The 25,117-nt window shown below is 39.7% G+C and overlaps 1 protein-coding gene across 4 annotated transcripts in view; it reads right to left on the minus strand.

Annotated features, from left to right (window-relative positions):
* Positions 1-25,051, minus strand: part of MRTFB (myocardin related transcription factor B) — a 70,538-nt gene extending 45,487 nt beyond the window's left edge. For 2 of the 4 annotated variants that reach the window (XM_069029412.1, XM_069029408.1), the window contains exons 1-2: positions 24,993-25,051; positions 6,204-6,377 (exon numbers count right to left, since the gene is read on the minus strand). In XM_069029412.1, the coding sequence (XP_068885513.1) occupies positions 6,204-6,377; positions 24,993-25,011 (193 nt within the window). In that variant the 5' untranslated portion in view covers positions 25,012-25,051. Of the gene's footprint in view, positions 1-6,203; positions 6,378-21,823; positions 21,869-23,716; positions 24,603-24,992 lie in introns of those variants that run through there. The other 2 variants (XM_069029409.1, XM_069029410.1) reach the window with 2 other exon arrangements.
* Between the last annotated feature and the right edge of the window lie 66 nt (positions 25,052-25,117).

Raw genomic sequence — 25,117 nt, forward strand, 5'->3', positions numbered from 1 at the left:
CCATTCTTCTGCAGCACAGATTTCCAAGTGTTCTGCCAACCTTCAGCCTATGGAAAAAGTGTTATCTAAAAAGTGGAAGTGCCTAGTAGATACTAACCAAAATTCCAAAGCACAGGAGGAAGCAATGCAGCCCCACGGTACCTCCCCAGTGCCTGCTTGTCTGCCTCTCACAACAGACCCTTATCTGGGTGAAGTATCAGTGATCTGCTGAGTGACATCACTGACTGGGAGCCACTGCACAACCTTATTAAACATCAAGTAACTAAGCAACAATTGCTTTAACAGTACATTCCAACTCTTCACATCATATGGAACTCATTCCTTTGCAATCCCATAAAAAAGAAAAACAAAACCAAACCAAATGCCCTCGGGTATTTAAACTCTTTCACTACCACAATAACATTTTAAAGTGGGAAAAAAGCCTAATTACTCAAATATCTATTTCACCTTGGCTTTACATACACCTTGATGAATATCTTGGTGCTTTATATTGTGTTAGGATAATCTAGTTCTTGATCATGGTGTAGTAATTTCTTCACATAGGAAAATAGTGCTCTGACTACACAAACTAAAGCATTAGTTTACATAACCCCTATTATAATTAATTCTATTAACTCCTATAAACATTAAGAACATTACTTCCAATTGTTAATTAAAGGGTTTTGTTTTGGGGGGGGGGGGGGTTCTGTTCTGCCTATATTCTCTACCATTGTGGCAACAAAGACCCAAACAACGCAAATAATGGTCACCATCTACCTCAGTCACTCTTCTCAGAAAAATACCAAACACTTACAGTGATGTCAAATTTGTAAGTCTGCATGTTCTGCTTCTCCCACTAAAACCCACACAAATTCCTTTTAAGGGAGGACATATGTTGGCAGTATTCACTGCTTAAATGAAAACTACCTTCCATTTGGTCTTGTCCATATACACAGCTAAATTAATAAATATTTTTAAAGTGTGTATATAAAGTACATAAAAATACGTATTTTTGTATATGTTTAACTATACACATCTGTGTTTAACTGCATACATATAAATCCTTTAGAGGACAATATTTAGTCATTCACTGTGCTACCTATGATTTGCAAAAGATGCCTACAATAAGTGCTGCACACCAATTACCAGTTCTGTTTGCTCCGTGTTACTTTCTTGTAGTGGCCCTGTCACAAGGTGACACTTCAATGATAACATTTGCAGTTAGGATTTAGTTCTAACAACTTAAAACAATTATACAATGGAATTTAAAATTAACTCAACATTCTTCTCAAGCTGTGCATTTAGTTATGCACAAAGAATTTCAAGAAAAAAGGTCAGAATAAGACAGTTTGATCAAGCAATCTCTTTAAAGGAAAACATGCTTTCTGTATCTCCTGTAATCACTCAAATGCCAAGCCCTCAAACAAGATTTCATATATACCAGATGCCTTGAATTGAGTCAGTCACAGGTCATGTCTCCTGTGTTAATCTCTTCACAATAAGCAGATAATTTAAAAAAATAATATCTATAAATCATCTAAAATGATGGAATGTTTGTTTAGAAGTTTACCAAATGGAATGACCCTGCTGGAATTCTTTCATGTAGCCTGTGAAAATGTCAGAATATATTCCGTTTAAGAGGTCACAGTCCCTAGAGATCTCTGAGTTTTGGCTTGTGTGTCTTTTCACATGCTTTAATATTTGAAAATTGTTCCTTGTAGACACTGACTGATGGCCTGGGAATGCTAGGATTGTGGGAACTGGCGGTACCAATGACAGACTTACTGGGAAATCAGTACCTACTCAGTTTGCGCTCTCATCTCGGAACAGATAGGACGGCATTCAAATATTTACAGGGAGACCAACAGACATTTGTTTTTTCTACTGACATGTTAAAAACCAAACAAAACCCCAAAAACACGCCCCCAAAAAACAGAGCACTCCCAAAAAAACCCAAAGCATAGAGACAAATATATATTAATTACAATATGCTGTGTGTTCTTACCAAAGATGATTTAGTAGAATATTTGCATGGGATGTTCCATGGGCTATTAAAATCTTAATGCAAAGACAAACCCCAGAATCACGGAGGCTGGCAGCAGCCTCTTGAGATCACCTGGCCCAAGCCCTGCTGGAGCAGGGTCAGCTGCAACAGGCTGCCCAGGACAGTGCCCAGTCTGATTTTTACTATCTCCATGGGTGGAGATTCCACAACCTCTCTGGGCAACCACTGTACACACACATTATTTATGCACTACACTAAAAATGCACACACACATTTCTACTGTAAACTTACACAAACTGTGCACTTCTTTATCTAGATAGGTCTGTCAGGATACACTTCCCCTGAAGTCTGGTTTTGTTGGGGGATTTTTATGTTTGTTTTGCTGGTGTTGTTGTAGGGGGGTGGTGCTGTTAATCAGAGTATCTGCATGCTGTTTTCCAGATCTCACTGCTTTCAGCTTAGTGATTATGAAACTGCTGAATTTAAGATGACATTTTCAATTATTTTCTGTGCCAAGCTATTACTTTAATCAGAACTAAGTTTTCCATTTTTTGTTCTCTAGACTTTCCACTAGCCATTTTTCTACACTGTGTCTCTCCCAGCTCTCTCAAGAAAATAAATTCTAAGCATAGTGACCTACCTATGTATCATTACAAGAGGAAAAAACACACTTAATCACTGATGTTAGAGGAGTGGAGAAAAACCTGTCATATACAGATGCAAGGAGAATGTCCTGAATGTCACCTGATTCCCTAACATCAAATTTGGAGTTCAACTCTATTCATTGCTCAGAGGATTGAGGATTTGTTCAGAAGCCATAAAACTATGCCAAGAATGTATGTTACCAGTGCTACATACTGAGGGAGTGGAAGATAAGAGAGAACAGGCAAACTAATATACCACAACTCTTTTAGATGCCAGAAAAATTCCCTTGGATCATCAAATTTATTTAAATAATACCATTAGGTTAAGTGGGATGTGGATTTCATTCAGTTATTTTAAGAACTGTGTCTCCCAGCTGACTTGACTGGTCCCTTAGGAGGATTCAATATACACCATTTGGAGTATTTGTTTTTGTTTGGGTTTGTGTTGGGTTTTTGTGTGTGTCTGTGTTCCACCTTCCCCTGAATTCCCCACAGTTCCCCACGAGCTCTCCAGCACCAAAGGAAGCTGCAATTCTCACTTGACCTCTGGTGTGTCTGGGTCTCTGCTCCTGAGTGTCCCTGTTCTTACACAGCCAGGGGCATTGCTTTCTTTGGGCTGATTTATGCTTATTGAGATTTTACCAGTCTTTAAGATGTTCACTGTCCCAAGGCTTTTCTCCTATAAAACATCCAAGACTTGGTTCTTCTCTCAATTAGCCCAATTTGCCAGGAGAACAGTTGCTGCCAGCCCTGGGAGGCACAGCACCGCCTTCTCTACTCTCCTCCAGTTCATGATACACAACCCCAAAGAGAAGCAGAAGCAATCCCGTTCCTACACTGACTCTGAGTTTGGAGGAGCAGACACCTCACAGCCCCCACCACCTCGAACAGAACTGCTTCTCTACCACGAAGAGGGCAGGGAACAGGCACACTCCCCTTCTGACAGCATTTATGGCCAGATGCAGAGCTGAAGGGCAGTCAGTGGCCTGGACAGGAGCCAGCCACTTATCCACCCATTTTTCAAGGACATAACCAGGCTCCCACCTGTGGATGACAACTGCACAAGAGCAACTTACATGTCTCTTTTTCAGAAACTAGTAGCCACTGTGACAAGAAGATTTTGGCACCAGGAGATAGTCAAGGAAGCCACTGCAGAGCCAAGAGAGATTGCTGTAAAACACAAGCTCAAAGCTTTCTATTTTACGTGTACCTTGAAATAACGATTGCATGGCTCCTCACACCCTGACCTTCACAGCTCCCTCTACCAGCCAAAGTGGCATGCTCATCAATTCTGGAAAAGTACTAATTCAGCATGCAAAAAACTCTGGTTATGCACTGCTTCCTTTTTTTGATGGTATCTACATGTGCAATCTCTTCCTATCATTTGGCTCTGAAACAGCAGGTTGGAAAGCTGCAGGCAGCATCATTCCCATCCACCCTCCTGCTGTCAGCAGCAGACAGCCTATCCTTGCCTCCCTTGCCACCTCCTGGCTCTCAGACAGAAGCTCGTGAAACTGTGGTACAGTGTGTGGGCAGCACATTGTTCTGACTGGTACTTGGGCTGTGCCACGCTGCTGCTACTCTCGTCAGCCTTCCTCCACTGCAGCCCAACTCAGCACCCAGTCATCACTCTTCTCCCTCCTGCTTCCAATGAGCCTCCTCCATGTCACTCTTCCCTTCCCCCAGGCTGTCCTTCCTAAGGACACAGCATCTTGCCTAAAAAGCACATACACTGGACCCAACCTGGGATCCTTCAGGCACGGATGCAAACCCAGAGCCTGTTTACCAAACTCCTTTTTTGTGAGCAGCCCCACTGCTCATGACAGGGACTGTACACCCGTGGTTGTCATGAGACTGCCAGAATCACAGACACATCTTTGTCATCACTCAGGAGGTGACAAGTGTGAAAAGCAGAACCAATGAAATGGTAACTTTTGCTGCTTTTTAGTAAGTGGAGCAAGAGTTGGCCTCCAGAGAAACAGGCACGATAAGACACTGCAATATACAGGGCAAAGGTTTACATGATCAGTGTGCTGTATGTGCTGCCTAATTATCCAGAAAGATGCAGACTAACGAGAACCTGAAATTAGTTTCATTAACAATCCAGTATTGCCCACAGCCATGAACTTGAAAACAGCTTAAATGAAATAGGAGAACCTTAAAATTGTGACAGTCCAGGAGACCAACATACAACATCCACCTCCCAAAATTATCCATTTGTCTTTATTCAGGGAGTAAATACCTGCATGTAATAAGTGACTGGAAAAGCTTAAGCTCCTAATGCATTCCAACTGTTTTATTATTGATCTTCTGCTGGAAGTTAAAACCTCTTCAACAGAGTTGGCACAGCATATAAATGTTCCTTTGTAAACTCAAGGGACAATAATTCCACTGCAGCTTAAGCTAACCATGAGAATTTGCAGCAAACCCACTGAGCTGTGCCCACCCAAACTCTTACACCTGCTTTGCTCTGTGACTGGGATCTCTGGGGCAGAGGGCAGGGGAGAGAAGGAAAATGTGAAAAAGGAGAAGGTAATAACAGCTCCAGTGACTGCTGGCTCACCAGGCATGCTGTGATTACCTCCATGGTAAACAAAACCAATCCAGAGCAGAAGCCTCCTACCCTTGCAGTGACATTGGAAAAGCTGGAAACACGGTTTCTGTACTAACTTGTGCAAGTCAGCTTAACAACACTGCAGAACAACACTAGAACAGTTCAGCCTCCTACTGGACTACTGCCAAAAGACTAAGTCAAGTAAACAAAGGTTTAAAGGATCACTACCAAAGCTCACAGTAAGCATAATGCTTCCTGCATAAAAATATCCAACCAAAAATACCCTGAAACACTTCAGAATTTTTTTAAGTGCCACCGTATTTCTGTGAACTGCAATCTCTTATGCTTATACACTTTATAATGTAGTTACATGCTAAAATACTCTTGCAAATATCCAGTGTTTGGTAAAAAGTAAAAACAAAGACCAAATATTAAAACTACTTTTAATTTGAACCCATCAAGTTCAACATTCACTTTTACAAATCTTCTTCTCACTTCCATCATTTCTACAAAAAAAGTGTTTCTAACCAAATTAACCAAAATTACTAAATCTGAACTTATAGCTAAGCAATAGTTTGGCTGCTCTGGAGGTTTGACATGACACCACATCCATTTCAGTTTTACAGGAAATTAAGAAAAAAACAATTTTTCCAGAAGTATACTAATATGGAATTAAACTTTCTGGGATAGAATGTGAAACATTAATTATGTATTATTTTGCAGAAAAAAAACCCTGTTCTTGAAAATTATCTCTTTTTTTCTGATAATAATACAACTCTCAAAAACATTTCATAAATACTTGTAGTATACACCAGCTGTAGTTTTAAAACTACTTAAAAATCTACACAACTCCATTGTAGGCCCCGGAGTGTGCCCGCTGGTTCTCCAAGAGCTGCCCTGGCGGGTGAAGCTCCCGGCACAGACTTCCCAACCCCTGGCACACCTGGACGCGGCAAGAGCAGGCGAGGAGAGTCCTCCTGCCCGGCCCATCCCCGTGACCCCGCGCAGCCCGGGCACTCACCATTCTTGCGCTCGGTGAGGGGCGGCAGGCAGGGGCTGGGCTGCAGCGACAGCCCCCGCAGCTCGTGCGCCACGGCCTCGCTGTGCGGGCTGGGCGCCAGCCGCGCCGGGGGCCCGGGCTCGTCCTCGCCGTCCGCCGGCCCCGCGGGCTCCATCCCGGGCACGCCTCGGCGCTCTGCGGAAACAAGGCGGCTCTGGTCACACTCTGCTCCAGCAACACCGACAAACGCTTCAGACACTGCTTTGCCTACACATTTTGGGTATGGTCCGTTCCTTCGCACGCAAAACTCAACTTCAGAATTACACAGGCATTACCGACTGATTTCCCACAAATATTAGGGGTTGGAAAAAATATAGTCAGGGAATGGATTTAGAGGCAATTTAACAGAGTAGCAGGACAGTTTCTCTGCTCACTGACAGAAAAATCAGCCAGTATTAACCCTCACGATGGATGTTCAGAAGCTCCCGTGCCCCACCCTGTGCCCCCACCCGCGTATCAGCACAACATCCCCTGTTTTCAGTATCTTCTATTAGAGAATGCTGAATAAATATATTGTACTAACATACAAATGGCATTTAGTATTTTGAAGCTCTCCACAACTCTCCTTCAGATCTCAAATCAACGTTAATATTAACGCAGGACTTCACACCACCAAAGGACTGTATGAGAACTAGTTAATCCTCAGTCTCACCAGCAAGGAAGACATTTGGCCATGAATATTTTAAAATTAAATTTACTGCGCACTAGCTACTTATTGTTAAAATACTTTACAGAGTTGAATAAAAGTCCCAATTCATTATTTCCTTCCTTTCTATCATCAGTGTGGTACTTAATCTACAACGAGGAGAGACAGAAATATGAATTACTGGTACAGCCTTTTTATAACTTAGAGAACTATCAAGTCATTAAAATTCCAGTAAATCAATATGGACTTCAATGAAGTCCTATCCCTGGATTATTGGAAACTTGAATGATATGAAATATTAACAATTCTGAAAGATCCATAAAAACGAAGAAATGCCTTATTATTGTGAGATTAAAAAAAAAAAATCCTAAGAAACATAACTGCTTGCCATAGTCAACCTTAAATTTCAAACTTCAAATATTCTGAATATAAACACCACATGTGCTGGTGTGTGTATTCAAAGGTTTTTAAAATGCAATATATGTTTCAATGATTAATCCCAAAATATTTCAAGTGTTAACATGATATTTAAAAAACCAAGATGACAAAAAATTATCATGACCACCAAAGAATGGCCTACACTACAAAAGGGTAGAGAATCGTGTTCTGAAAGTGTGAATTGAAAAATAAGAAATATAAGCAAGTACTGCTTGATATACACCTAAATAGAACAATTATCATGGTTAAGGGCATATTTTTCATTATTTTCCCTAGTTACAAACTGGTGCTTTCACATTAAATGAAGACACATTAACTTACCGTTATGCAAGATTTTTTTCTTTGTTCTTAGCTTTTAGAAGCATAATTTACTCAGCTCTCACTCGATTTCCTGACATTACACTCTCCTCAAACTCCCACTCACCCATACAAATTAAGTACATTATTAACCAAACAGGTCTCTTCAGAGCAGAATTTAAGTGAAAATGTAGCTGCTTATCTGCTCATATTCACAGCATTTTATCCACAATTTACTAGATATGAATTGCTTTGGAGACTTTTCAAAGAGATTAAGCCACATGAGCTGTATTCATGCTTTCAAACCCAGATGAAATTAATAGAAACACCTTCTTGTACTAAAGGTTTAGCATGTGTTGTTCTGCAGGTCAGCTTTGACTAATTCTTTTCCCCATGATAGATAACTAAACATCATGCTTTGAATGAAACCAGCTTGACTTTCATCACTTCTACAATGCACTGTGGAATTGGTAACGTGTCCATCTCTTAATTTTTGTTTCAGGAATGTACAGAAATGTGGGTTTATTGTCCAGATCCAACTGAGAACACAGCATGCAATAATTAAATGATGCTGATTGCAGCACAGCAGCACAACTCAAAAGAAGTTTGACTTCCCACACAAAATGTGCTTGATCTATGGTTTGAGCAATTATAAAATAGGTTGGAAGGGACTACCAGATCTCAGGAATTTGTCTTGTCTGAAAATCTCCAAGGCAGGTGATTTCACCATCTCTGGGTAACCTCACTATGAATGCTTTGCCCACCCCTTTCACACAATTTTTCCTGCTGATTATGACTGTCAGGTCCCCATTTTCACTGTGGTTTCATACAGTACATGAATTTCATCATTAGGAAACCTCTAAATCCAGAGTTCTCCAGTGCAGAACTCTAACCCTAACTTTAAACTTTCCAATTCACAGTAAAGTAACAGGCATTGCATTTCCCTTCTCCTAAAGGCTGCTAAAAACCCAGGTATTTTTTCAAATGATCCTTTAACACTAGAACAACCCTATTGCTATGTTGCTACATAATGCTTGAACAAAAGACACTCTAGAATTCCCAGAAAGTCTAAACTCCTCAAATTCTTTACTCATATCTCAAATCATATTTTGCTCTAATTCCTTTTAATTATTACTTATGAAGTGCTGCTGTATCAGACTGCAGAAATATTTCTGAGCTAAAAACAACAAATTCTCTTAACCCTCCCCAAAAAGGAAAACACACATCCCCACCCAACATTTATAGGGGTTTTTTGTATGGGGGAAAAAAAGTCAGTGACCTACATCATCAACATCTAGCTTAGATACACTAGGATCCTTACAGCTCCTTACTGAATCAATGAACAGAACTTCTAAAAAATATTATAAAGATGACAAATTGAAAACTTGCAATAAAAATATATAAATAATTAATGCAATTGTTAGCTCTTGTTCTATTAGAATCTAAAGAAGAATTCAGCTGTTCAGCTTTCTGAAGACAACTCCTAAACTTGGCATCCATGAAATTACTAGTTTGTTTTTGGCATAAGGTTTTCCTTATCAATTGACAAACTAATTTGGAAACTTAAAAATTACTTTCATAAATACCTTTCCAAACAAATAAACAAAAAAGAAGTAAATGAGGAAAAAAGACATTTCCTTGTAAACATCTTTTTACACTGCTGCATGTATGAGATAATAAACCATTACCATTTTCTAGCACACTCATTTTAACTGCTCCAGATGAATACAACAGGCTACAGCCAGCAGCATTTACTTCACATGAAACTCAACTAAAGATATGCAGAATGTCTCTCATCTATTTTCAGACTTCAAAAGCCATTTCATTCTCATGTTTCTAATATAACTAGTTGTTTGTACATTAACAATTCAAACACAAAAACGAGTAGTAGAAAACATTAGTTCACCTTGTTTAAAATCAAACCCTGTACAATAAACACTTTATCCAGCAACCATATGCAAAACTGAGAAACCTCTGATTTAGAATGTAAAGCACATGACACTCTCATATTTTATATTAGATAACAATTTGCCTCCTCTTTCTCATTTCTTTGAAGCCTCCTCAATCTTGAAGAATTATTTCATGTCTGCCATCTGCATTTACAGATGGTAACCATTATCTGTGTAACCCCTGACTTGAAGCAGACCTATACACAAAGTATATTAATAACATAGCTGAAACTCAACAGTAAAAAAACATGTACAGGAAAAATAGAATTTAAAAACCCCCATACTGATACAACTTTCAGTACAGTATCCTACATCGCATAATCCAAGAAAGCGCCTTTTATACCAGGCTGATCTTACAGAAATCAGTTGTCACTTCAGGGGTTTCCGCTCCCTTCCTTGAAATTAAGAAACCTAAAGTTGTGTGAGCCATCACTCTGCTAGGTATGAAAACCATTTCTCCTTATGAACTGTTGGAAAGCATAATACCAATTTATTTCTGGCAACTAAAAATAAATTTACTCAATTGTTCTAACAGTCCAAAATTATTTCAGGTGGTTGTTTTTTTGTTTTTCATTTTAACATAGAATTCAGCAAAATGTTTAAGAGTAGTAAAGTGAAAACTAGAAAAAAGGTATTTTCCTACTTAGTCGTTAAAATACATTATCAAAATACAATCTGCACCAGCACTGCTAGGAAGGCTTTGGTTCGCATTTCCCCGACAAGTACATAGGAACAGTGTTCCAGTACTGGCAAACCAGAACTCCTGTACAATGTATGAGCCTTATGTAAGTGTTCTCACAGATTGTAGGTGGTTGCTATCTTCTTAACTGCTGAAGACAAATGCTCTTTTTATTTTTAAACATTTTATCTTCAAAAGACAAAATGTATTTCCTTGGAAAAATCATATAAGGGGGGAAATACATACTTCCCTGCTACTTGAGACACCAGAACTGGTATTTTATTTGGCACAAACTGTGAAATCTGGATGACACTTCGGTAGTAAATCAGCTTTTATTTTAGCAATCTGCTGGAAAATAACAGTTCAAGAATCATAGTACATTCAAGCTTTGGCCAAGTCAACTGGCTGACATTAACACTGCTCAACCACTCACACCTGCAAAGAACCTGGGTCACTATATACATTGCAATATTGAATTGAATTAATAGTCACAAGATATTAGCAATACCAGTTCCAAGATTTACAGAATCATGGAATGGACATGAGCATTCAGTTTCTCCATTTATAAAACTCAGTAAAATTTAAAACTAGCAGTTTGTAATACACCAGAATCTTCAGTGGGGAGGATACTAGAATTGTAAAATGTTGGGTTTGTTTTTCTTACTTTTTTCTTCAGTGTATCAGAAAACACTAAAAAAGACCCTTAAGAAGTGTGAGATCCAGCAGGTTAACTAACAGCTGCCAAGGAAGGCCATTGCATTAAGCTCACTAGTCTCCCTGTCAGTGCTTGGGAAGACTTGGAGATCTGTGCAGTAGTGAGAAGAGTGATTTCTGACACTGAGGCCAATAAGCACATTGGGGGCTGTTATAGTTTCAAATATTCCTTCCATTTGAGCACTGGGCATTAATGATTTGTACCTGAGAGAATGTGAGAAGTCACAGTCGGACTTGGCAATTCCCCATCACCTCTCATGAAGAAAGGCAAGGACTGTGCTTTCAGAATGCAGCAGACCCCTACCAGTGCCTACACAAGCCTACAGCAAACCTCCTTCCTAGGCTGCAAATTAGTCCAGTCCCAGTCCAGACCCTTGGAATGCTCAGTATCTCCTTTCTTCCAAGGATCAACACGCATCCGACTTGAACATAAACAAAGTAGTCAGGAACATTCAGCTCACTGAACAATCCAGGAACTGGAAGCTACGGGAGTCACTTCCCGGAGACAAGCCTGGGGAAGAAACACCCACTCCAAGGAGAGGGAGAGATGCAGAGTTTTAAAGGATGGCTCCTCTTGGCATGCTGCCTATCAGCAAGGGGTAAAGCGAAAATAAAGAAACAAATCATGGGCTTGGCTGCAGTCTCTATCTCCATCTGTTCCTGGAGCAACACCAAAGAGAGGCTGTGCTACAAAGAGGGCACCGCTCCTCAGCCCAGCCACAGCGGCTGCCCGGAGCTCAGAAACGCCGCGAAGGCTGCGCTGGCACGAGCCCGATGGACGGGCACAGCTTCACCTCTGCTGTCCTGACACCCATCGTGCAGACACCATCTTAGTGCAGCAGGTGAACTTTGACATGAAAATTGATATTAAATTATTATATTGAAAGAGAAACTGCAATCCTACAGTGTCGATAAACTTAATTAAGTTTTGTGGTCAAATACAGGGCAACAAGGATTTAAATCATACAGCTATTTTTATGAAGGTAATTATACAAAAGCAGAAAAAGATGAGAAATAGCAGCAGCTGACTAACCATGAGTAATCATCTTGGATTATGCATTATTAAAAACTCACTATTACTATTCATTTCTTTAAAAAACAGTGAGCAGAAGTATTTGACAAAACTGAGGTCCTGTCACGTTTCTCACCATACTAGTACCTGGAATAACATGTTTCTTCCAGGAGCACAGAATCCTCCTGGACTGGGCTGGTCAATACTGCAGAAAAATGTCCACTTCTATTAAATAACTGAGATTAAATTTTTGTAACTGTCTGCTCTAGTTAAATTAATACCACTGAACACACACCAAAAGACCTCCAGAAACTCATTTAACACTTCTGCATATTTTGATGACAATGCTACACTGAGATTCTCTTTACTAGTCCTTCAAAGGAAATCCTCATATCTTTGGACTGATCAAAAAATTAAAAATAAATAAGCTACTGGCAAATGGACATTGTACACTAGGTAATGTATAGTAAATTACTTGTATCTGGACAGAGGCTGGGGATGAGTCAGGAGAATCCTTGATGATACAGTCCCTCCAGTGCTGCCTCCAGGCAGGAAAAAAAAAAAAAGATCACAGTAATTGGTAATGGGAGCTGTGCCCTGCTAAGTGCAAATGAATTACCCGACAGTGTGGGGCTGTGAGGAATAAAGGCAGCCTCCCACAGCTCCATTAAAGCGTGGGGAAACTAAAGCCTACCCTGTCGCTGTGTAGGGCCATAGAGATGATTTATCTATTCTTTTCTCACATTACTGCCTTCTCAAACTAACCTGTTCAAACAAGAGTTGGTGAAGTCTTCTGGGCTACACATAAACCTTCACTGGAAAGAATCTACCTCATAGCAATGCTGAGAAGTTTAGCGTTTAAGTACCTTAAGGTCTCATACAAATGTTTTAAGTAGTTGTAAATATTACAACTAACTTCTGTATTCACATTTCAAGGGCTTTAAAATGATAATAAGAGAATTTATTCAAAATGCTAAACTTCTTACAAATATTTTAAGTAAAGCAAGCAAAAGTTCAATATACACAATATTAATGACTGAAACAAAACTCATACCTTCAGATGAAAGTGATGTTTAAATTGTTAAATCTTCCTTTAAGAAACAGTTGTGAAACTCTGCAGTGTGCACAAAAATCAATAAATCGGTCTGAGGAACCAAACAAAAAGTAAAGTCTAAAATTAGCTGCCTCTTAAAGGTAATACCCAGTCGACAATCTCCATCTTCAAGGAGAAGTCTGAACTACTCTGCTATTTCACCCTGTGAGAGAGAGATGCTCACCTAGGGAGCTGTTTAAGACCAAGCATGGAAGCAAACATCCATTAACCCATCCAGATAACTCAGGACAGCTTTTAATTTACCTTTTACCAATAATACTTTTACCAATAATACAATACTTACTAAGCAGAAGCTATGTTGTGCTAACTTTCTGTGTTTGTAGCAGAGTTCATACAGATTTGTGCTGAACACTCTGAATCATGAGAGGACAATGAATTATTTCATCTACAGCTGAGTCCATCTTTTCTAAGAGCTGCTGTCTGAGCACTCAGCAGCAACCAGAATTCTGGCCACAATACTTGGAAGTGTTGTCCCATGACTTGTAAGTGAAGGACTTGAGACACAGCCCTCAACAACATTTTACTTTTAATCACCTTATGAGCAGACATAATTTGATTTAATCTCAACTTTTCTGTGGATATTCTTAATAAACAATGCTCCTATGAAGGCAACATTAATTGGTTCAGCTGTATCAACGTGATTAAACAAATACAAAGCTGTCATAGCACATATCCTCACTAGTTCTATTAAAATAAAGAGCTTCATAAAAATACTTAAAACTAGATAGGCAAAACATGAAGCAGTATCTTATTTAGATGTTACACACACTATATATGGAAATATGTTGTGTGCAAATGCTTAGAAAAATCGAAACATGACATTCCTATTTTTCAGTCTGTGAAGATGATGTTGATTGTCAATATTCTACATTTGCTTTAATACTCTAATTTAAAAAGCTGATATTAATACTGGCAAGAAGTACATTTAGACTCAGTTTACAAAGCAACACTAGATCAGTGTTTCTTTGCCTTGCTAAATTTAGGTGTAAAAAAGAAACCAACCAAACAACAATAAAAAGCTATCTGCATTAGTGTGGTGTGCAAACATATGATGCTTCTACTTTCTAACCCTCATAAATGTCTACATATTTAAATTAGATTCATTTTTTACAATGAAACATAGTGACGTATGATTTCAGAAGCAACTTATTTAATGAGTTCCAATTAGCAAAAAATCCGAAGTTCTTAATTTCAGTTTTAATATAAAGTGCTTTGCAGTGTTTGAATAATTGTGAGATCAACTCAGATTAACCTGCCCAAAAGCAAGTTCAGTTCTTCTGGTCTATGACAGAACTTTGTGGAAGGAAATAGTAAGACCCTATGTGCTCCATGATTTTCTGTGGCCAGCAAACATAAGGTGTAGCCAGAAGAATCTATTTATGTAATTGAAGTTGCCAACATATGAAAAAATCAAAACCCGAGTGTTTGCTTTGGTATTATAAATGCACATGACAGCTCAGACAATAATTAGTAACTTTTATCAATGAATTGAATCATAATCTTTCACAATTCCTCTGTGTGTTCAGATACCTTTGGTAGCCAAAATAGTGATCTATCTTAACAATGAATGATGGTAGAGCTCTTAAGGCATTTCAGGAAAGGTTAGATGACTCCATGATTTCATTTGTTTGCTTGGATACTGTGAGATGTTCCCATTTATGACTAAGCTGCAGGTGCTATTCTGTTTATTTTACTGCCTGTAAACCAAGCCCTTGAACTGAACAAAGCAAGGAAAGCACAAGGATTCAAGTCAAAGAGGAAGGAACTACAGGACTGCTTCCCATTGAACGTGCTGTTTTCTACCTCCCATCATAAGTGTGACTGAACATTGCACAATCATTTCTATCAGATGAAATTTCTTGAAAAATCTATACTTTGATTCTTTTTATATCTACACACTGTTACAGAGATTAGCAAAATTTTATTAATGTAATATTTGGTATTCTCTTAAAAAATATAATCAACTCCTATTGGACAGAATTTAACATACTATTCGCATTCAGCAATAAACTAAGTGCTAATTAGACATTTCAAAATAATGTAAACATAATTAGAGATTACAAGCAATGACAGTTTAGAGGATCTTGCAAAAATCAGAATGATTATGTCTGAGCTGAAATTCAGTGACATGTGTAGATGGTCCTCAGTTAAGCAGTACCTACTCACAACCTTAGGACAACTAAGAAAACCTCTCTTTCACAAACCTTTTGCTGCATATTGACTTGGACCAACACAGCTACTGTAAGGTATTAACAATGCAAACAATAACTTGAATTAGCTCCCATGGAAACCAGTAACTTGTTGCTTCCAACTTCTGAAAATAAAATTTTTTGTATTTAACCTGCTAATGGACAAAACAAAAACTTAGAAGGTGACAGATTAATGTTTAATTAAAAAAAGATAAAAATCAACTTGCAGTACATCTTAAGCAGTAGCCATTTACTGTGCATTCTTTACCTGATTTGCACCAAGTGCTAAGAGTTCATCTACAATATTCTTTCCAGTTTCTTACTTCTGATCGTGTAACCACCATGTAAAATCATGGCAGAGCCTTACCACATGTATTTAACTGTCTCAAATTACTGGTTTCACTTTAAAGTTATTAGAAATATTTAATCTTCTCCTCTATCTATTTCCTTTAACTAGAAAGAAAACAGAGGCCTGGTACCACACAATTGATGTGTCTGGTTTACAAGTTCATGGGACAATCTCTTCAGCAATTTAGCCAACATGCAGTGACAAATTTTGAACAGCAACAAAAGCACAATTAAGGGCTAATTAAAGGTGGTGGTGAAAGTATTAAGATTATTTTTTTATAGTACTGCTGTCCTGCTTAGACAAAACCAGTTTTGGTGAGCTACAACCTTAGATTCTGAAGGCACTCCTGGAGTTCCCAAAGGTATCTCACAATTAGCTACACACATTAAAGACACATGTTCCTCCCATACCTGCTGGGTGGGTATGAATGCTCATCTTCCTCAACTAAACAGAGGCAGAGACACAACATGCTGGCAATCCCACAATACCACTTCGTGCTATTGCCAGCTCTTCTATTCAATATGTATAAATTATTCTCTCCTGTATTTTTCATTGTTCTGGAGTCACAATGAGGCCCACCCTTACAGCCAAAGCTGCCTCTGAACAGGGCAAATATGTTTATTTTCTTGGCTTCAAAGCATTACTTTCTATTAAAATTCTAAAAAGGACTTTGAAGGGAAAGAGCAGTTTTTTCATCTCTTATACGAGCTATCATTTAGATTCATGGCTCCAGGAGGATGATCCCCTTCCTCCCCAGTTTCAGCTTTCTCCAAGTTAGACCTGCTGATATAGCAGGGATAAAGTTGTTCCACCTTATTGGGAAGCAGAACAGTGTCACACTGCACTGATCACCTGCTCAGACTCCACATCGTGTTAAGTGGCCACAGTTTTTATACAGCAGTGACAAAAGGTCACAGTGTGAATACAATGATATCACTTGTAATAGATTTACACTTTACAGCATCTTCCCAGGAATTAAAGTGGGTTTAACAGAAGCAACAAGGATGCAGACTGAAAGAATGCTAAATTCCATGCAGTTAAGCAGACTTCCAGGAAGAAAAATCCCACAACAAACCACAAAATCCCTGCCCTGAGATTCCTAAACACTGGTAATTAAGCATGAAGAGATACCACAGACATTGAATTATCACTAACAGAAAAATAAATAAATTTGTTAAAGACAAAATTACACTCTTCACTAAACAAAAGCCAAATTTTTACTTTTCAAATCAAACACATTTCTTCTAATAAGGACAATCTTCTCTGTGAACAGGGTAAAGGAGTATCACTTATTGCTTCTTTATAAATACAGATTCAAGATTATGAGTGATACAGCTTAATCTCCAGATCAACACCCAGATTCTAAAATAATCATAAAAAGTATGTTATTAGTATGGTGCCTGAAAACTCTGATGTTCTAAACAGTTTAATGCTATAATCCAGTCCATGCCCTCAGTGCTTTAAGAACCAAATTCTCACGATCTCCAAAGTTAAAATGAACTTGAATTCTATTTGCCCTACTGAAATTAGCTAAAGACTAATAGGGCAGAAACTCTGGGTCAGGAGAGTTTATGTTGCCTGAGGCCAGTTTCAAAGAAGACTTATCTATTAAACTATTGTGTTCCAATGTTTCATTCCATGCAAAGCTGCTTGTTTAAAAATAAATAAGAAAGAGATGGTAACATAAAATTCCTTACAGTAGATTACAAATTTCTGCACTTAGCAGCTGTCACACATCTACTTTCTGTAGTTCTTGTCGTTTGAGCAGCACTCAAAATATCTAAAAAAGATACTACAAAGCTTTATTAGAAACTCCATTGGAAAATACTGACTATCTGATGAAAAAAAGATATTCATTAAGTATCATCTGCTCAGATATAAATACTGTAGCCATGGGGTTTCTTCTCTTTGTCTATTTTCATTGGGTTTTTTTCTAGCATCAGACAATAGTTATTTTTTCCCCAGATCACGTCAGTACCCACTTTCCTGATTTCTATTCCTGAATTTTTAATTTTTTCTCTCCTCCATGTATCACTAAATCACCTCAACTCAGTTTTACCCATCAAAAATGCTACCTCAATAGCCTTTTGTTGACCATGTTCCTCAGCCAGCCACCACAAGGCTTGACTTAGGCTTTCCAAAGTCTACTACAGATGGCAAGAACCCACAGGCAGATGGGAGACACTATGGAATTCTATCTTCTGCACCACCTTCAGGCCCCAACTGCTCCAGGTATTTGAGGAGCAGTAGATGTAGAACTGTGTCTGTGTCTAGGGGTCTCCTGTGAGTGTGGTTTACTCTGCAGCAAAGGGAAGCACGTCCCAGTGTTTTATCCAGCCCCTGTGTCTGATGGCTGGGCTGGCTCCACACTCCCCACAGCATTCCCAGGGCAGCAAAGATGAACTATGGGCAGGAGTAGGTTCTCACCACCTGCATTTCACCTTTTCCAAGAGACTCCACTTTTCTCTTTTCCCAATTCTGCAGGACAAGTTTTTAAAATTAGGCTTATGATGCAGGACCTGGTAAAAGAGCCATCAAATGGTTTAACTGGCAGAACAGAGGAAGGGTGGAACATCTGGCAGAGGAAGAAGGATCTGATTCCAGAAGAAATCACAAATTACATTCTGTTATTCATAGAAGCAAAAAAAGTTGGTTAAAACTGTCTACAGACATAGAGAGAATTATTTAGGGCTTGATTCACACTGGAAGACTTACAATTCCCATAACCATAAAGATGGCTTATTTTGCAAAAAATGTCAGCATTTGCTCAGTACTTTGTATTTGAGTGCTGCTGTATTATTTGACATTAACATAAAGAAGCATTACTATAATTAACCCATACAAATTCAGAAATAATAAAGACTGCAAAATAAAGCAGTAACTTCTCTTGAATTAAGTATTTACTAGAAACACTGTAAGTGAGCTCTACCCTCATAAACTGGGTATTAAAAACCTTCTGCTGTACAGACACTCCAAGTGAAATTAGTGTTGAAAACATTAAGTCAAAAATGGTGATGTTTCCAGTTGTTTCTATAAATTCCTAATTCACACAGGTTACAAGTCCTTAACAAAAACCTTATAAATACACTAAATATATTTATAAAGAGTCTAGCTGTACTAAGAGTACAAGTTACATACTGAAAAACATTAGCAAAACATTAAGGCATTTCTTTTTTCGTACCTTAGTTGTACTGTCCATGGAAAAATATGTTTAAAATTTTATTTTTTAAAGAGAAAATCCTAAAAAAATAGCATACCAAGTGATATGTAATGAAAAAACACACTCAAAAGTAGTTCAGAGAGATTTATTAGTCCATTCAAAAACTCCTAAAATAACACACAAATGCTACAATTCAGATCAACCATAATGAACACGGAGATCCCATTAGTTTCTGTATAGCCATCTCGGTATATTCAGCAAGCTCCATTTTCAGAATACACCAATCCTGAGACCCTCACCTGCCTGAGCACCAAGGAAAATTATAAAAGTACAAAACACTTCCTTGCATTCCCACTTCCAGTCACTCATGTACAAAGGAATGTGCCAAGATGGCCAATTCACACTGTACAAAAAGACTGGTAACACGCCTTATGCAGCATTCTAAAACACGTGAGGTTAACGGTGACATCGGGTGTTCTCTCAACACCCAAGCACAAACACCAAACCCCAAATTCCCATCTTACACTGAACCCTTGCCAATGTACACAGGTACAATGGACCTGTACACAGAATTGCACCTGTAGCACTGTGAGGAGGAGACAGCCACCCCAGACACATTCACATGCACACTGCTTTCCCTGGGTCACAACATTACTTTCGTAAAGCTTTACTACCATGTGGTTCTAAATCCTGAAAAGCTTTAAGCGTTGTGTTCAACTCTGTGCAACCCATTTAGTGTCAGAAACGCATGCTTAAAGCTTTGCTGGATTGCAACTTTACCAAGCTATATATTTTCAATTTTAAAAATATGGGGAACAAAATTAAGCACTGCAGCAATGTATTAGACAGAATTTCAGTAGCTGGAATTCTATGTCTCATCTACCTTTTTTGTGTAGGAAATACTGAGAAGTTTGCCACTACTTGAGATGCAAGAACCACTTTGGGTATTAACTGAACTTTACTGAATACACTAACAATCTGAACTAATTTTAATGAGTTTCTCTGCTGAATTTTTATGAGATACCTCTTTTACATTTAAAGAATTACTAGCAAACTGATTTAAATGTCTCTAGAATCTGTAAACAAGTTTTCAGCAACTGTTCCCTAGCCTTCCAGCAGGCTTCTAGCATTAGACACAAAATGTGGAAATAAGAACACAACTGCATGTCCTTCTCAGGTATGTAACTAGGACTCATTATGTCATAAATCCAATTAGAAGGGTAGAAAAACAGTGGGTTTCCTTTTTGTCTTTATGTTTTGTTTTGTTCATTTGTGTTTCATTAGTTGGTGTGAAGATCAAAAATTAGTGTAACTATGACTTCTCTCTCACTTTGTTGCTTTTGGCACCATGCCCAGATAAAAGCCCCTTTTCAAACATAAAATTAATGGCTTAAGCCAAGTACCAAATATGAAATCTTAAAATACTCTCTACTGAGTCAACAATTGCAGACATCCAGTTCATTGCACAAGTGCAAAACTGTTACGTGAACATCTGGATTTAATAACAGTAACCTGAACACTTCAATAAATTCTGTAATGTGCATTTGCTTTGGAGTTTCAGGATATGGGAGATTTTTGTGGTATACATCAATCTTTCACAGAACGAAAGTTTGAAAAAAGTTGTATTCCGTAACTAACACTGTGCAATTTTAGCTCTTGAACTTCAGCTGCTAAAGAGGTTTAAAAACAATGCCAGGAATACTGGTTCCCTGTCCTCAGCACAGCACGGAATAATTTCATTTGAAGAAGCAAACATGAAACATTCATGGCTGTAAAGTGCAAAGAGTCTTAATCTCAGTTGTTCATCTTTTTTTTTTGGACACGCAGCTAAAAAAGCAGCAGATTTATTCACAGTAATAATCAGAGGTTGCAGATTTACCAAAGGAGGACACAAACTGAACTGGTTTGCCAAGTCTAATCAAACCTGCTCTTCATGGAGCCTGCACACAACCCTAAAACACACCTTGCCTTCGGGTTAGGGGAAGCTCCCCTACCTTTTAGTGTTTCCAGCTGGGATTTTTTGCCTAACACAGTTTTGGGGTTTGTTGGAATACATCAATGCTACAGATACATACCCCCTTCTGTGTATATCCAGTTCTGTACGTGTTGTTCTTCCAGTCTCTGGAGAAGCTCTTAGCCATGAAAGTTGTGTGCAGTGTCTGCTTTTTCTGTAGAGCTGGAACCAATGTTCTGGTTCATCTAGGAGGGCTCAGTGGAAACTATCAAGAGGCTTTAAGTTTGATGCTCTGTCTTGGTTATCCTGAAAATCAGGCAACCTGTTCCACCCCCCTTTTTCCCATACAAAAGATAAGGAGGGTGGGGCAGGATCAGAATTTTCACAATTTAGGGACCAGCTAAACACCAGAAGCACACAGTTCCAGAACTGAGAATGTGCTAGTCAATATAACCCAAATTCCTTGTTTAACTAAGCTGCTTGACTTCCCAACACCACCTGAAACAGCACTATCAGCATCCATTAAACATCCTTGCTTACTCCCTTTGAGACAGAAGTTTCCTCATCTAATAACTGGATTGATTTAACCAAACCACATGGGGTCTGGGTGCCCTCTGGAAGTGCTGTGCTGGTACAAGCCTGAGTCACTCCAGAAAAACTGATAAAAATAAACAAAATGCTCTCAGGCCAAAGTATTGATACCAAAACTATTCCCATTTGGAAAAAGTCTAACATCTGTGAAGGCTTGTAAGCATGACAGTCCTTTAAAAAGAGAAAATATTGTTTAATCAGCATATGAATATTTAAGTCATAATCTTAAGAGATGATTAAAACCCACTCATATCAAAGGCCAAAGCATAAAATCACAGTAACTTGCTCTTAAGTTTATGTAATACAAGTATTACATATGACCAAATTTCTGTTTGTATAGGAACAAATCTCTTGGAAAACCTACCATTTTAACAGGATTATAAAACCACCACAATTTAAGGGGATACACTGCTCACTAAAAAATAGCACAGCAGCTTTATTAAAAAAATGTATTTAGAAAGTTTAAAATTTTTAAGACACAGCACTTACCGTGTATCTCTAGTACCCTTCTAAAGTGTCTGTTTCAGCACATTCCTGGTTGGTTGGAAAGTAAAAAGGAAAACCAAAAATCACAAAGATGTCTCAATGATTCTTTATTTTAAAAGTTACGTAATTTGTTCAACCTGAGAAATTAAAGCCTTAAGAATACTAGTTCAGCTTTCTCAGTTTCTGCAGTTTTAGGATGTTAAAATGTGTTACTGGGTTGAAATCCTGAGAGTAAAATGATTTCAATATATTCTTTGTGCATCTTTTAGCACCTTTCATATTCCTACTCAAATACCAAGATGGTATTTGTCTTTCCAGTTACCTCTGGCAAGAACAGCAGTACCAGAGGTGCATCACCTGCTCCTTTTAACTCAACTACAGTACACAAACCCAGCCCTAGTTCTTTCTTCACATTTGGAAGTGCCAATTATACAACAGAAATATATTTTAGTTTTCTATAGATTCCAATACAATGGAACCTTTACAAAAAAAAGAAAAGGAAATGTGTTCACACCTACATTTTGTCTTTTTGCTATGTCACCAGCTCAAATGGTTTGTTCCAACACTTCATTTCTTAAAATATTTTAGAGTATGCGTGTACATATGTACATATACAGACACGTATGATTAAGCCAATAGAAACCTACTGCATACTATATGTAGAAAAGTTTAAAAAGTCAGTTATTTTTAAGTCTGGCATTTATCAAATGCTGTTTCATACAGTAACACTAATGGGGTTTTCCAGTTTTGGCTTTGAACCCACAGGTATCAGACTTAAAACATCCCATACATTGCTCAGCCACACAATTTTACTTTTGATCCCAGAGATGAATCCTAACAGATTATTTTTAATTCTTTTAAAGGCTGAAGCTGGTGTTATGGTTTCTGTACATATCAGTGACAGAGGGTAAAAGCTGAACATGTAAAAAACCAAACCAAAACACACAAGACAAAGAGGTTACAAGATGGAAATGCCAAAAAGGCCCACAAAAATAAGTGGCCTATGATAAAATATATTCCCTCTTCCTTCCAATAATCATTTCTTCAGTAATCTAAACACTGTTTAAAAAACCCCAAACCACAACTAAGTATATTCCCTATCCAATATTATATTCATCCATCGTGTCATCAATTATCTAATTTCATTGCTAGGATAACAAGCAAAAGTTCCAATTTTTAAAATATTTTAAGCATATAAACCACTAAATTTGTCTCAATACCTGTGTATTAACCCTCACTATTAAAGCTTTTTTATAATACCTCATTCAACAGAATCTGACGAATAGAAAAGGTAAATATTAAGGTGATTTCCATGTTATCGTATGACTGCTTCTAAAAACTCATTTGCATCATTAAGTTCAGTTTTCTACACTTCTCCAAATACTGCCAAATCCTGAAAGATGTTCTGCACTTCCAATAATGTGATAAGGATCTTCAGCTTCTAGATGTTTTTACTTGCTTCGTAACTGGTGCCATTACCAGACAGCAATCTTGTCTAGTTTTAAATGCAAGTTATACCACAAAGTCACATCTGCCCTAAGTAATTACACAGGAAAGAAAGCTTCAGGAAGGAACAAGATAAAATGTCACACATTAAGAGAATAATTTTATGAAATGCCAGCTGTGCCCTTTTTGAGAGCTTTAAAACCTCAATTAATTCAAAACCTGGACTTTTTTAATCATAAAGGAAAAGATGCAGCGTGAGGAAGACGTGAACAACTCCCCATAAACAAGAACCTGAGAACATGCTGCACCCACAGGACAGTGTAAGCTTGGCTTTTTTTCTTAAGAGGTGAGTGATGTTTAAGTTTTAAGTATTTTAGACATATTGGCATACCAGATTTCACGGTAGTGTTTTTGAAACATTCATGAAAAGATAATTTTTCTGATACTTACTTCATAACTAGACAAGTTATTCACTTTAAATCCTGTAGTCTTTATCTCAGCTAATTGCCTGCTGCAGCCAGAAGTCCTGGTATTATCTCTCGACTGCACTGAGACTGACTAACAGCAGTTTTCTGCACTGCACACTTGCACGCCAATACAAGACTCACATAAATGGAACAAAGGCAAATGTATTTGCTGGCAGAAATGCACGGCACGGCAGCACAGCTCTCCACCTGGCTCCCCGCGTCCCAAAGAATGTCACTGCCGCAAGCGTCAGTCAAGTGACCTGCACCCGGGATGGGGGGCTGTGCATACAGGTGCTGTGCATACACTTGTTTACAAAGCTGATTCTAGAATCGTGGAATCATCGAGCTTGAAAGTGACCTTTAATATTGTCCAGTCCAACCATCAAACCAGCAGCACCACCGAAACCTCTAAACTGTATCACCCAGAGCCACATCCAGTCCTTAAAACGCCTTACGGACGGTGACTCCCCCACCTTCTTGGGCAACCCGTTCCAATGCCTGACCAGCCTAAAATGGATTAACCAAGTGCCATCTAAAATCCATGTAATGTCGCAGAAAACAAGTCGAACTCGTTAACAGTCCCTGGTCTAAGGCTCGCTCTTCTCACAGCTCGGTGACCTCCGCTGCAGCTGCACGATTGGGGTCACGGAGGGCTCACGTCTCCCCTCCGCGGCTCCGGGCGAGGCGCTCCCATCTCAACGCCCGCAGGGTTCGGGCCCGGGCCCGCAGTGCCTCCCTGCTGCTCACAGCCCTGCACCCTCACCCGGGAGCGAGTGTTCCTTACTAACAAATAATAACACGGGATAGATCCACCAGTGGCCGCACGGCAGGGGCCGGCCCGGTGCGAGCCGCGTCCCAGGACGCAGAGCGGGCACCGGCACCTCCACCTGCTCGAGACCCAGAGCGGCCCGGCGAAGCTGGGGGGCCGCCCCCCACCGTGTCCCCTGCTGCAGCCCCGCGGGAACCCTGCCCGCCCCCGGCAGGGAGGGGGTGGCCGCCACTCTCGGCACTCCCGCCCGCCCCCACCTCCTTCAGAAGGCTCTGCAGGCGGGGCGGCGCGCAGCCCACCCCGGGGCCGGGCGGCGGCGGCTGCCGGCGGTGCCACTCCCGCTCAGCGGCGTGGCCCGGCCCGGCCCGGCCCGGCCCTGCCCTGCCTGTTCCAGCGCGCGGCAGCGCGGCCGACCCGTGAGGCCCGGACCCCGTGAGGCGGCGCCCGACCGCGCGCGCCCCGCGCCCCCCGCCCGCGCTGTCCCGCTCACCCCGGCCCGCCGCGGCCATGTTCCTCTCGCGAGCTCTGCGCCCGGGACCGCCCTCCCCGGGCGCGGGCCCCGGCGGTTGGCCCGCGGGCGGGGGCGGGGGAGCCGCGCGCCCTGGCGCCGCGCAC

Source organism: Aphelocoma coerulescens, chromosome 14 (genome assembly GCF_041296385.1).
Source record: "Aphelocoma coerulescens isolate FSJ_1873_10779 chromosome 14, UR_Acoe_1.0, whole genome shotgun sequence".
NCBI lineage: Eukaryota > Metazoa > Chordata > Aves > Passeriformes > Corvidae > Aphelocoma > Aphelocoma coerulescens.